Source organism: Herpailurus yagouaroundi, unplaced genomic scaffold (assembly GCF_014898765.1).
Source record: "Herpailurus yagouaroundi ecotype Mexico unplaced genomic scaffold, PumYag 197, whole genome shotgun sequence".
NCBI lineage: Eukaryota > Metazoa > Chordata > Mammalia > Carnivora > Felidae > Herpailurus > Herpailurus yagouaroundi.
Window position 1 is genome coordinate 28,200,433 of NW_024412428.1, and position 14,002 is coordinate 28,214,434.

Below are 14,002 nucleotides of genomic sequence, written 5' to 3' on the forward strand. Positions count from 1 at the left end.
ATTTCCACTATTTTGAAATGCCATTTTTCTCATATATTAAAATCTTTAAGAATTTTCGTTAACTAGGTTTTAAATATGGAAAAGGTAGTCCATGTGATCAGGGCAAAAAAAAATGCACGTGGTACACAGGATTCACATGAAAGAATCTCTCACCCCTTATTCTCCTTTCCCAGTGTTTCTTGTTCATACATTATATTTCTACATATACTACATCATACCATTTTATTCTATTCTGTTCATTTGCCTATGTATTCATTTTTTTCATCTATTTTTTAAATTAAAGTCTCCCCTTTATTCTTTTACAGACCTTCCTGGCAGTGTTTCTAATGAATTATTAAGGGGAAGTTAGAGACATTTAGAAGGCACTGTCAGAAACTGGATCCTTGCCTGATTCGTTTTTCTTACATTAATATTTAGTTGGGGAAAGAAAGAACTTAGGCAATTTTTTGTAAGTAAAATAAAAAACAATTTTGTTAGTGAAACAAACAAAAAAAAAGAAGCTTAAACTAGAGTTTGTTACATTTTCAAAACGATTTATCAAGAAGTGTCAGTTACTGATTGCATCACATAGGGATCATAGTACAACAATGGGTTATGTTGAACTACCTCTTTCTCTACGTAAATTTAGGCAAAAGACTAGTTCACTGCTACTTGGTTCCAGAGATTTCTTTGATTTGACAATGTACTGCCACTAGGATTTGTAGTAGTAGTCATGGCACTTCTGACTCCAAACGTATGGGTTTTCTGCACCAAGCAGTTCTCCAATTCCCTGCAGACACCAGCTGGGTATCCCATAATTTAATTCCATTCGGACACTAACTACCTGGAGTTAACACAGACCCCACAAGTTAGGGGTCAGTCCAAGACTGTCCCCATTTCAAGATGCCAGTCACAAGTTTGAGTCATCCATACTTCTGACTGTCGGGCTGTATGTAAGTGATTCTCACAACCCCCTCCTCCAGTTTAATAATTTGCTAGAATGGCTCATAGGACTGAAGGAAACACTTCTATTTACTGGTTTGTTATAAAGGACATAGTAAAGGATAGAAATGAATAGCCAGATGAAGAAGTGCATTAGGTGGAGACAGGAAGGGTCCTAAGCGTAAGAGCTTCTGTCCCTGTGGCATTTGCAGTGTGCCACCCCCTGACATGTGGATGTGTTCACCAACCTGGAAGCTCTCCAAATCTTATTGTGTAGTGCTTTTAAGGGGGTTCCAATACATAGACATGAGTCATTAAATAAATCAGTGGCCATTAGTGATTAATTAAATCTTGCCTCTCTGGGGCTGGGGCCTAAAGTTCCAGCTCAAACTATATGGTAGGTTTTTCGGGCAACCAGCCCCAACCCTAAAGCTATTTAGGGGCCATTCAAGATATGTCTTATTTGCATAAACTCAGGTGTGTTTGAAAGAGGTTTATTTTGAATAAAAAGGACTCCTCTCACCCCTATCACTCAGTAAATTCCAAGGGTTTTAGGAGCCTGCATCAGGAACTGGGGATGAAGACCAAATATATATTTCTTATTATATCACAATATCACAATTGATTTGAACAATAATATGAATTTGGGGAAATGTGATTGTAGTTACTTCTAGAAGTCTTTAAGGCACGCTGCAGAGTCACATAAACTTTGAGTTGAATGGAATTGCTTGTGTGTGTATAAATGTATTGTGCAGATTTTGTTTTTCTAAATAGGCACACAACAAATTCTAAGGCCTAGTAAAACTAAACTCTGAAGTTAAAATCATCTGCGTTTGCATTATTCATTGACCTCTTCTTCATCGACTCCATTTCTCCATCACTTAAGGATAGGTTAAAATTTTAGCATTACCATTTTCAAGCTGTATAACCTGTCTTCAGTTGAACAACTGGGTAAGATATTGTGTACTTTAATTTTTTTTAATGTTTATTTTTGAGAGAGAGAGACAGAGCGTGAGCAGGGGAGGGGTAGACAGAGAGGGAGACAGAACCCAAACGCAGAATCAGAGGCAGGGTCCAGCCTCTGAACTGTCAACACAGAATCCAGTGGGGGGCTCAAACTCACAAACCCTCAGATCTTGACCTGAGCTGAAGTCCAGCGCTTATCCGACTGAGCCACCCAGGCACCCTGATATTGTGTACTTAAGAAGACTGTCATGAAGATTAAATTAAATAGCATAAATGGAAGAACTTGATACATACATGCCAGTTATTACTCTGTAGAGACCCTACCACTTTCCCTTTCAGTAGTTGGATCAAACTATCTCCAACATCAAGTACCAACTTCTTCAGTTTTATTTCAGTAATTATGCACTCTCTTTTCTGTCTTTCTCTACCAGCTCTTCCTCATCACCATTTGAACATGTTCAATTTCTTGCTTCATTAAAAAAAAAAAAAAAAAGGCTACCATCATCCACACTGTCCCCAGCTGGCAGCAGCCCACCTCTCCCTTCTTTTCATGGCCAGTCATTTTGTAGAATGTTGCTCAACTTGGGCTTGTCTTATGTTTCCTCATGAGTTGATTGAGATCGTGCATTTTTAGTAAGGATACTGTAGAAGTGATGTTGTATCCCTCTCAGGGCATTATGTTAAAACTTTAGTACGTGAAATTGATACATCTCTTTAGTGGTAATGTTAATTTTGATCACTTGGTTAAGGTGGTAACTACCAGCTTCCTCCACTGTTGCATTATTTTTCCCTTTGTCTCTTTGAGTCTCTACAAATATTCCATTTCTCGTCATACTTTTACTCACTAATTTTACCATCCATTGATGATTCTTGTTTCCAGTAGTTACTGTTAAGGGGATTTTCTATCAGTTTTTAATAGTAGAGGTTCTTAACTTGTGGTTTCTGTCGTATACATATTTTGTATCCATATACATACATATTTTGCTCATGCATTTTACTTGGAGAAGAGGTACAGCATTTGTCAGGTTTCCAAGAGGTCTTTAGATAGTATTTTCTTTTTTCATCTATCACTACTTTCTCAACTTTATGGTCACAGCACCTATATCCATTAGAGCAGATGAAAGGAATTCCTTATGTATTTGGCTTCTGTTTCTGGTCTTTCACTGTAGCTTATTCCACATCTCTCTGAAAAGATTCTGTACATAAGAAACCAAAATATACCTGAGGTGAATAAAAGCAGTATTTGTTGTTGTCTTATGTTGTCTAGACTTTGTCTTCCCTGGCCCACAATTGGGAAACCATTAAATTTTGATATCTGTATTTCTAGTTTTATGTCAGAGAACATGTATTTTCATCTTTATGAAGTTTTTAAAAGTCAGATACAGAATTTAGCCTGTCTTGTAACAAAGGTTGATAAAACTTTTTAAAAGAATATTGCCACAGGTTGTGATAGCTTAATTGTAATTGTTTCTCTTTTATTACAAGTTATGCTTTCTTGGAGTAAATAGATTCTCATGAAAGAAAGCTTTATTGAGACCTTAGCTGAAACATGAATTTTTATAAGAAGTATTTTATGTTTTTATTTTTAATTCCAAAAACATTTCTATGGTTTTGTCTTTTATACAGCTGGCAAAACTGAGTTTCTTATATTTTTGTTTTTTAGGAAATACTATATCACTTATATGCATGCATTTTTTTTTAAATAAAGGTATTACCACAAGATGGCTAGTTTGGCAGAAAAGAATTAAAATATATGTGATAATTATAATTCTGAAGGATTATGCATGAATTTATGTTATTTAATGGGATGATCATGTTGAGTCTAATGTAGTTTTCATAAAAGTTTATATTAAAAATTTTTTTTAATGTTTATTTATTTTTGAGAGACAGAGAGAGACAGAGCACAAGCAGGGGAGGGGCAGAGAGAGAGGGAGACACAGAATCCGAAGCAGGCTCCAGGCTCCAAGCTGTCAGCACAGGGCCCAATGCGGGGCTTGAACTCACAAACCGTGAGATCATGACCTGAGCCGAAGTCGGTGCTTAACCGACAGAGCCAGCCAGGTGCCCCTAAAAGTTTATATTTTTAAACAATACATAAATATCTGAAATAAACTAAATTCTACAATACAGTGTAAAATTCAACATTTTGTTGCAACAATGCTTGATTAAACAATGTCTGTTTTCTTTTCCACACTTGGAAAGTCAATGCTTTGCTGTTTGAGAAATTTCTTAGGAAATTTCTTGGGGAGCTTGGACTTAGTAGGGAGGAGATCTGAGAGGTAAGGGGGAGCCTGAAGTAGAGAGGTGGTAGAAGGGATGAGTTCAAGAAATATTAAAGAAGATAAATCATCAAGGACATGGTGATAAATTGAATATAGGAGGTAACATAGAAATCAAAGATCCTGGCATGGGTGAATGGTCTTCCCACCTTAAATAGAAAGTATGAGAGGAAGAGCAGATTTGGGGGAAAAGATAATGTGCTCAGTGTTGCACAGGGGAGGCTGAGGTGAGCTTGTGGTTGGAGACATCCATGTGATGGGGGGACTGTGGTCGAGCTTGGAGGAGCTCAGGATTAAAGAATCATCTGCATAAAGGTGATTGGAACTTTGTTACTGAGTGAGATTACTCAGGCCAGACCTCATAGAGTAAGAAGAGCTGTGGGTTAAAGATGTGATTCTTGGATTACCTACATGGAATGGACAGGCAGAAAAAGAGAAACAGTTTTGTAAGAGAATGCAGTGGCATGGATGCCGAGGAAGGAGACTTTGAAGGAGAGAGTGAGAACATACATTTAGCACATTAATCCTCTGCCTGTTGTTGAATGAGCAGGAGAAATGTCATTGAGGTTTTCTTCCTCTTTTTCTTAAATCAGATTTTCAAGGGTTTTGACCCAAAATAAGTTTTTTTCTATTTTGTTCAGGATTTATCAATTAAAGAAAGATATTTTTTTCACATCCTTAGTACATTTTTGTATTATAGTTTTCCTGTCTCTTACCATTTGGGACCCACTTTATTTCCTATTTTTCTCTATTACTAATTTTTTTAACTTTACATGGAAGACTTACAGGACTATGGTTATAACCAGTCTGACGTAAAACCTGACTCTTTCTGGTTTGGTAAATTTGTAATGTTGTCAGCTTTGAACATTACACTAAAGCTGAATTCATTGTGTTGGTGACTCTGTTTGAAAGCTCACAATCCCCGCGAGTGCTCACCTAGCTTATTTGATCCTCACCAGAAGCTTATGGGATAGATACCCCAGATTGTAATCTTCATTTCTTTGTTCTAGTTAAGGAATTCATTTTCTTGTTTAATTATGTGACTGATTCAAAGACAGCTCCTAGTTGTCTATTTCACCAGGCATACGTCTAAAATGTTGCAGCTGAAAGAAAACTCAGAGCTATCATTTCTTCTCATCTCTCCATTTTATAACTAGTGAAACAGGCCTAAAGAGAGAATCACTTGCCTAAGATCACATGGGCAGATAAAGCAAAATCAAGGTCTGGAACCCAGCTTTCCTGATTTCCTGGTCCCTATAATAACGACCACAAGTGTAATTTGCATTACAAGTAAAATTAGGCCATGCTCTGGAATCTTCAATATGCTCATGTTGCTTTTGTTTCTTGGAAATAGTGTGCGGTTCGTGCAGCCACAGAAGGCAGAATTCTCGTTTTGGAAGGCTTGGAAAAGGCGGAGAGGAATGTTCTGCCTGTTTTGAACAACTTGCTGGAAAATAGGGAGATGCAGCTTGAAGATGGACGCTTCCTAATGTCTGCAGAGCGTTACGACAAACTTCTCCAAGTAAGAAAAGAAAACTCTGGCTCCCTTATCTTGGCTATTGAGCTATGGATGGTGCTGTTTGTTGTATAAGACATGATTGTAGGGGCGCCTGGGTGGCGCAGTCGGTTGAGCGTCCGACTTCAGCCAGGTCACGATCTCGCGGTCCGTGAGTTCGAGCCCCACGTCGGGCTCTGGGCTGATGGCTCGGAGCCTGGAGCCTGTTTCGATTCTGTGTCTCCCTCTCTCTCTGCCCCTCCCCCGTTCATGCTGTGTCTCTCTCTGTCCCAAATAAATAAATGTTGAAAAAAAATTAAAAAAAAAAAAGACATGATTGTATCAGAGTGAGGACAGTGTTCAGGTGGCTCATGTCTGTGGTGAATTGCTGCAGTTAACGGTCATGAGGTTGCAGTTTTACAAGGTTCTTCGGTTTGCAGATCATATTAGACAACCTCTCAGATTCTTAGTTTGTTTTTTTTTTTTGCCCATGTAATAACTATTTTTTCTTTTTTCCCTCTCCTTTAAATTCTGTCTTCTCTGGGTGCCTGGGTGGCTCAGTCAGTTAAGCGTCCGACTTCAGCTCAGGTCACGATCTCACGGTCTGTGAGTTCGAGCTCCGCGTCGGGCTCTGGGCTGATGGCTCAGAGCCTGGAGCCTGCTTCCGATTCTGTGTCTCCCTCTCTCTCTGTCCCTCCCCCGTTCATGCTCTGTCTCTCTCTGTCTCAAAAATAAATAAACGTTAAAAAAAATTAAAAAAAAAATTCTGTCTTCTCTTTTTCCCTCCTTTCCTATCTTCCTTTTCTGTCCTTCAACAACTATGTACTGAAATTCTAATGGCTTCTAGACAGTGCTGGGAAGACAGAGCTGAATAAAGTGTAGTTCTTGTCCTCCAGAAGCTCAAACTCCAGGAGATATTGCCAGAATTGAATATGATATTTAAAAGATACCTAGATGATCCAAGCTATCCATATCTGATGCCTAGATAATTGTAAGAGCCTCTTAAAAAGCCCCAATTTCATTCTGGCTGCCCCACAGCAGTCAGTGATCACTTTAAAACATGGGACGGATTAGGTCAGACCTCTCTGTTCTAAACCCTCTCCTCACTATGAAAAAAGTTTTACAATGGAGAATAGGGTCTTGTCTGATCTGGGCTCTTACTGCCTCTTTGGGCTTATCACCTGCTATCCTTTTTTATTCCACTCCAGCTGATAGTATTCTCTTTACTAAAACTTAAACTTGCTGGGTAGGCATTCTCCTAGTGCTTTGCCAGTTACTTTGCTCTTCCAGAATGGTTTTTCTCCAGATATCTGCCTGGCTCACTTCTATACTCCTTCAAGCCTTTGCTCAAATGTTACGTTATTGATGAAGTCTGCTCTTACCTACTATTTGACATTGCATTGTCCTCTGCCCCCATGCTCCCTGACCCTGCTCTATTCATTGCCTTAGTCTTCTGACATCCTACATGATTTACTGACTTGCAATGTTTTAGTTCATTCACTGCCTCCCTCTACTAGATTGCAACTTTCGCTAGGGCAGGGCTTTTTGTCACTGATGCTATTTCAAGCTCTTAGAACAATGCCTGGCACTTGGTGGGTGCTCAATAACTATTTGTTGAATGAATGGATAGATAGGTGCAATACTTTAAATGCTGTGATGCCAGTTGATACAAAAAGAAAAACAATAAGAGAGTGTGGGGCCCTTTAGAGGCTTTGGAGAAGGGCTTCACGTGACGTCACAAAAGGACAAAAAAGGGCTCATAGAGCCCTTGGCTCTAACTGAGAGCTCTGCCTCTGTATTCCATGACTTAGAGTCTCTCTGACACCTGTGCTGTCATGTGTGACATACATATGTATGCTACTTTTATTGCCCCAAGTTGGCTACAGATTGCTGAAGAGCAGAATCTGTGTCTTATGTTTCTTCTAGATACAGCTAATACAAGTCCAGGACACACTAGGCACTAAATGATACATGTTGACACCAGAGGGTCTGATTGACCTGATGCTCCAAGGCTGGCAGGACCGGAAATACCTCTTTCTGATTTCCACTGTGCAAGTCTGTTTTCTCAGAAATCTGTCTTGCTATCCTTTTAGCACTGTTTCTTTACTGTTTATGGGAGTTTCTAGATGCTATTTTCATTGTGCGGTATAGTTGTCTTGTTTTGGACCTCTATCTGAAGATGGCATCATGCTAATATAATTAGAAGGGGATAATTGAGGATTTAATTGGTAAGAAAAGTTAAATTTATTCATTCATTCATATTGTTATAGTTAATTTACTAAAAGACGATTATTTAAATTTATTTTAAATTTTAATTAATATTTTACAAATAAAATGACTTCAAATAAATATATTAATTTATATTTATTGCTTTTAGAGTAGGTAGATATTGGTGTATGCAAGACATTTCTCTTTAGATACTTTCTAATTATAAAAGAACTATTATTTGCCCCTGTATAGTTATTTGCTATTTTTTTTTAGTTATTTCCCATTTTTAATAGATTTTTTTATTTTTTTATTTTTTATTTTTTCAACGTTTATTTATTTTTGGGACAGAGAGAGACAGAGCATGAACGGGGGAGGGGCAGAGAGAGAGGGAGACACAGAATCGGAAACAGGCTCCAGGCTCTGAGCCATCAGCCCAGAGCCCGACGTGGGGCTCGAACTCACGGACCGCGAGATCGTGACCTGGCTGAAGTCGGACGCTTAACCGACTGCGCCACCCAGGCGCCCCTTTAATAGATTTTTTAAAAAATATTTATTTTTGAGAGAGGGAGAGAGCACAGGAGAAAGCAGGGGAGGGGCAGAGAGATAGAGAATCTCAAGCAGGCTCTGCACTATCAGTGCAGAGCCCGATGGGGAGGCTCAAGTTCACAAACCACGACATCATGACCTGAGCCGAAATCAAGAGTCAGACACTTACATGTGCCCCATTATGTGCCATTTTTAGTAAATGATTTAGAGTTTAGTAAATGATTTCATAATCAGAAATGGATTTTTTTTTAAGTATAGAAGTTACTTCACAATAAAAGTTTGATATATTCTTTGTGTGAGAATTTTTGCAGAGGTATTGAACATTTTACTTTATGTAAGAATTTGAGATACGGGGTCAAGAGGGTTTTAGTATACAAGGAGTGCTTGTTATTATTGAGAAGGATGTATTACATTGTTTTTCCCAATGTAAATATCAGTATAAATACATAGTTTTAATTCATAATTGTCATTTCTATATTTATAGAATCTGTCTCATAGGAATGTCATAGAATATAGGCAAGATCCCTTCACAGAACATCACCACCTTAAGACAATTTCTATGATAAAAGGATTTCAACACCATTTAAGTCCCACTTATTTCTAGCTAGATTCAATGTACTAAATTTGAATGTTTCAAAATGTTAATGGTTTCATAAAGGTGTTTGTAGTAGAATTTTGTTGTTATGGAAACGGATATAATCAGTCTGTATAAATTTCATTTATATCCAGATTATTATTTTTGGGTAAGTGGAAAATAAAAATATTTAGCTCTCTGAAGATTACACTCTTGGCTTTTCAGATGGTCTAGATCCAGACTCTTGTTTTCTAGCACATGTGACATAGTATCACTGTTAGTCCTGTTAATTAAATGTGGGGTCATAGGTTTGGTTATGTTTTTAAATTACTTCATGCAATCAAAAAACATTTGTCCTATTATGTTTAAGAGGTAATAAGTCCTCTCATGAGCCTGGATCCAGCATGAGGTGGTAATGAACAGAAGTCAGTGCACACATGCATAATGGTAGAAGCTTGCATAGGATAGAGCTTGCAGAACCAAATGGTTCTGATGGAGGGAGAGGTTAGAAAGAGTCCCATTTTAGTGACAATGTTCTTTGTGCTGAGCTTTAAATGATGCTTGTATTTCTGCTGTGCGAAGTGGAAAGGCGTTCCAAGCAAGTGGGGCAGTGTTGGTGAAGCAGCATGGTGTGTCTGGAGAGCCACCATTGTGACACGGACTGGAGCACAGGGTTGGGGAAGGCAGGCTAGGGGGTGGCTATGCAGTGGTTGATGAGACTAGGAGATTCGGACATGAATCCGGCCAGGAAGGGCCTTGAGTGTCCGTTAAGAGTTTCTACACTGTCATATGGGCTGCATCCCCCCACCCCCCGAAGATATACTGGAAACTGAGGACTTGTCTCTCAGAATGAACATGTACATGTTCTTATAAACTTTATAAGTTCCAACAGCTGAGGACAGTGAAGAGCCATCGATAGGGTCAGGCAGAGAGGGAAGACATGACATCTAACCGGTGCCTACTGTGGACCAGTTGCTTTCAAACGGCCATAGTAATGCTGGTGATATTATTCCCACTTTATGGATGACAAAGCTGAGCGTCAGAGGGTATAATAACATGCTCTTGGTCACTTCACTAGAGTTTATGCTGAGCGCTAGAGCCAGGATTTATCACTCCAAACCCTGTGCTATTTCCATTCTCAACTCCAAAATATGCTAGTTGCTGGACAATGGGGAGTTATAGAATTCCTTTGAACATCAGTTTGCTCATCCATAAAAAGGAATTAAGTGTTTATTTGCATTCTGGTAAAAGTTAAATGAGTAAAATTCTTTGAAAGTACTTACCGTGTAGTGAGTTTTCAGCACATGTTGGTTGTTATTATTAATATGCCTTGACAGAAATGTACCCATACATGTAGTTGTGTATTTGAGGTCCACAGGGCAGTCTCTTCTCTGCCAGTAAGCAGTAAGTCTGTCTAGGACTACCTTTTTACATTCTCTGGTCTGAACCAGTATATTTTCTGACTCTCCTCACTCAGTTTCTCTGTGTTAATGACTACAGCTTGGAGGTCTGACCCACATTTTTCTTTGTTCCTTGATGTGTTAGCTACTTGTCTGTTCCACACCAGTTTTCATGTCATGAGCCTTCCCTGGCACTTTTCTCCTGATTTGACTTTGCTTCCTTCCTTGATGGTTTGGTCTTGAGGTTGTTCTCAAATACACTTTACTCAGCAGTCAGGGCCTAAATTCCGCAGCCGGGCAGCTCTTGCAGTTGTAATCTGCATCGTTGGTGCTGTGAGTTTTGATCTCTTTCTTTTAGGATCATACCAAAACAGAGTTGGATGCCTGGAAGCTTGTTCGAGTTAGTGAAAACTTCCGAGTCATTGCCTTGGGTTTGCCAGTGCCTAAGTACTCTGGGAATCCCTTAGACCCCCCGCTCCGTTCTCGATTTCAGGCCAGAGATATTTATTATCTACCCTTTAAGGTAAGTACGAACAAGAATAATTTATTTTTTAAACATTTTATCTATTTGTATTTGGTTACTATAAAAATGTTACTAGGTTTGTATGTCCCTCTCAGTAGTTAATGGAGAGAAAAGGATATGGGATAAAGAAAATCTCTGGAAATTCAGAAGAAAAATTACTGGGGCATTACTTATGTGATGGGCTTAAAAAGGCTAATTTTTAGAAAATGATGCGTATCAAACAATGTTTTTTTTTGCTATTACTTACATAGTGTCTGCTTAATTAAAAGTATGAAGTGTGTCCATAAAATTTGCATTTAATTTGTTACATTCCTTATTGATTTGGTATGTTTCTGTGTTATTTTAGGACCAACTTAAACTGTTATATTCAGTTGGAGCCAATGTTTCTGCTGAGAAGTAAGTATTTCTGCTACACACACACACACACACACACACACACACACACACTTTTATATAAATATCTGGACACTTAACATTGAATTTGTTTATTTGTTTTGCACATTGATTAATTCATCCATTCAACAACTATGCTCTGAAGAATTTTTTAGTAACTGTGGTAAGTGCTGATGATAAAGTTAATAAGACATGATCTTTGGAGACAAGAAACTCAAGATCTAGTAGAGTTTAAAGACATGAGAATACATTAGTTTAGCATTATATAGTAAGGGCCATAATTTCAAAAAGGCATTGGCATTTGAGAAGCGTCCTAAAGAATGAGTAGGCTTTTGCCATATAAAGAATGGAATTAACGAATCCTAAGAAATTATTTTTAAAGCATGGGATATGAGAGTGTATGTCTTGTTCTTGTGGCTATAAAAAACTCTTGGTGGCTGGGGTTCAGGTTTGGATTGAGAAGGGAGGGAGGTGAGGCTGGCAGGATAAATTTGGGCCAGGTTGTGAAAAACCTCACATGTTGTGATAGATTTAAGAAATATATCTGTGTATCTAGTCAGCCTCTGAGTTTTAAACAGAATATGAAGCTGTTGTTTCTTAAGAATTTAATAGTAAGCATCAGGGTGCCTGGATGGCTCAGTCAGTTAAGTGTCTGACTGGCTCAGGTCATGATCTCACAGTTTGTGGGTTCGAGCCCCGTGTTAGGCGCTGTGTTGACAACTCAGAGCCTGGAGCCTGCTTTGGATTTTGTGTCTCCCTCTCTCTCTGCTCTTCCCCTGCTCATGCTCTGTCTCTCTTTCCTTCAAAAATAAGTAAGCATTAAAAAATTTTTTTTAAAAAGAATTTAATAGTAAATGTCATTTTATATCAATTAAGATGCCTCAGCTATTTTATGTTTAACAAGTGAATGCATTTTATGCATTAAAACTATTAGAATAGCATTTAACATTACTTAATTTTTTCCCCTAGAATCTCTCAGCTCTTGTCCTTTGCCACCACTCTCTGTTCCCAAGAATCTTCTACTCTCGGACTTCCAGATTTTCCTTTAGATAGTTTACCAGCTGCAGTTCAAATCCTGGTATGTATAAAATAAATTAATGACTTGTATACCCAAATGTGGCAAAGAGAACTTAAAAGTTAATCCTTGGGGATTCATCATTTCAGTTTGCCTTGTCATATTCCTCTATAAATATTACAAGACCTGAGATTTGCCGACCCATGCCGTGCAGTATACTGTACGGAGACCAGCAATGTGTTGTGAGCCCTTACTGAGCTCATAGCCTAGGAGGGAGGTAGGTAGACATGCAGTTCAGGTAAAAACTCCACAGAGAGAAGGATGACTCAGCCTGGAGAGGCCTGAGGAGCCTGCAGAGGCGGCCTGCAGCCTGAGGCAGGGAGCTGGGGCTTTTGCACTCAGGCACCAGCAGTCATTGGTCAGTGGGTCATCACAAGGGACACAAACTTCCAGGCACTAGCTGCTGTCTTGGCTGTGAGCAAAGCTGGCTTTGGGAGTTCAAAAGTAGTCTTCTTTAAAAGCCCTGCAGCAGCTAGCTGTTGAAAGGGAAAGGTGGGAGGCTCAGAAAAGATAAAAACAGATCCGAGGTGTTTGGTAGAGCGTAAACATTGTCCACTACAGTTTAACAAAGGTCGTGACAGTCGTGTCAGGATTGGTGGAAATGCCCTCCAGGCAGAGGGAACAGCATGCACAGAGGTGTTGAATCACAAACGGGCTTGGTATGTTTGAAGAATGATAAGTTGTATCGTTAGAGCAAGTGTGTAGGGTGAAGAGAGAGGTGAGAACTTTATTGTGAAGTGTTTTGCATGGTGAGTGAAGTTGTCTGGATTTCATGGTGTGGAAGAAGTGGCCTGTTAGATATTACTAAGTAGGTGAAGCGTGGAGTAATCAGTTCTATGGTGGAGGAAGATACCTCTGTGGGCAGGAGGAGGGACGGGGAAAGCCTCGTTGCATACGGACCAAATAGGAAACTGTTGTAACAGTCAGTGAGAAACTGTGCTAAGGAGAGCGTAATCCCAGGTAGTAGGGATACTGCCGAGACAAGAGACTTATTTTTAAACTTTTGTTCCTATTCATTTAGGTTTCCTGAGACTCAGTGAGTTAGGTTTCACAGGTATTGTTCGCACTGTGCTCTGTGTTTAGAACAGCTTTTCTCTTCCTTTTTACCACGTCTTCTGCTTTTTGTTCTTTTTGTTTTTGCTTGGAACATTTTACTTTGATAGTTCTTAAATCTAAAAATAAAGGTTCAAAAACAGTAAAATGAACATCTATAACCCCTTCAAGTATAATCACCAATTTTTAACATATTGCCACATTTGTTTGCTCTCTCTCTCTCTCTTTTCCGAACCATTTGAAAGTAAATTATGATCAGTATTTTTATATACTTTAGTATGCAACTTGGAAGAAGTCATAAGACGTTCTTCCACATAACCAGAACCATTATCACACCCTTCAGTATGTGGACAGAAATGCTATAATATCATCTACAGGACAACCTATGCTGAAATTTCTCTAATTGTCCCTGCTGGGAAAGCAGTTTAACTTGGAGAAAACTTTTGAGAATAATAAACACTTTCTAACTTTGTAGTTATAACTGTGAAACTAAGTAAATGTGGATGTGATTAACTCAGATTAGGAATGGGGGAGCCTGGGTGGCTCAGTCGGTTATGCGTCCGACTTCA

At 38.9% G+C, this 14,002-nt stretch overlaps 1 protein-coding gene across 2 annotated transcripts in view; it reads left to right on the forward strand.

Annotated features, from left to right (window-relative positions):
* The window catches only part of VWA8 (von Willebrand factor A domain containing 8), a 369,166-nt gene that overhangs the window by 63,211 nt on the left and 291,953 nt on the right, over positions 1 to 14,002 (forward strand). For both annotated transcript variants that reach the window (XM_040448547.1, XM_040448546.1), the window contains exons 5-8: positions 5,521 to 5,688; positions 10,748 to 10,912; positions 11,259 to 11,308; positions 12,275 to 12,383. In XM_040448547.1, the coding sequence (XP_040304481.1) occupies positions 5,521 to 5,688; positions 10,748 to 10,912; positions 11,259 to 11,308; positions 12,275 to 12,383 (492 nt within the window). The remainder of the gene's footprint in view (positions 1 to 5,520; positions 5,689 to 10,747; positions 10,913 to 11,258; positions 11,309 to 12,274; positions 12,384 to 14,002) is intronic.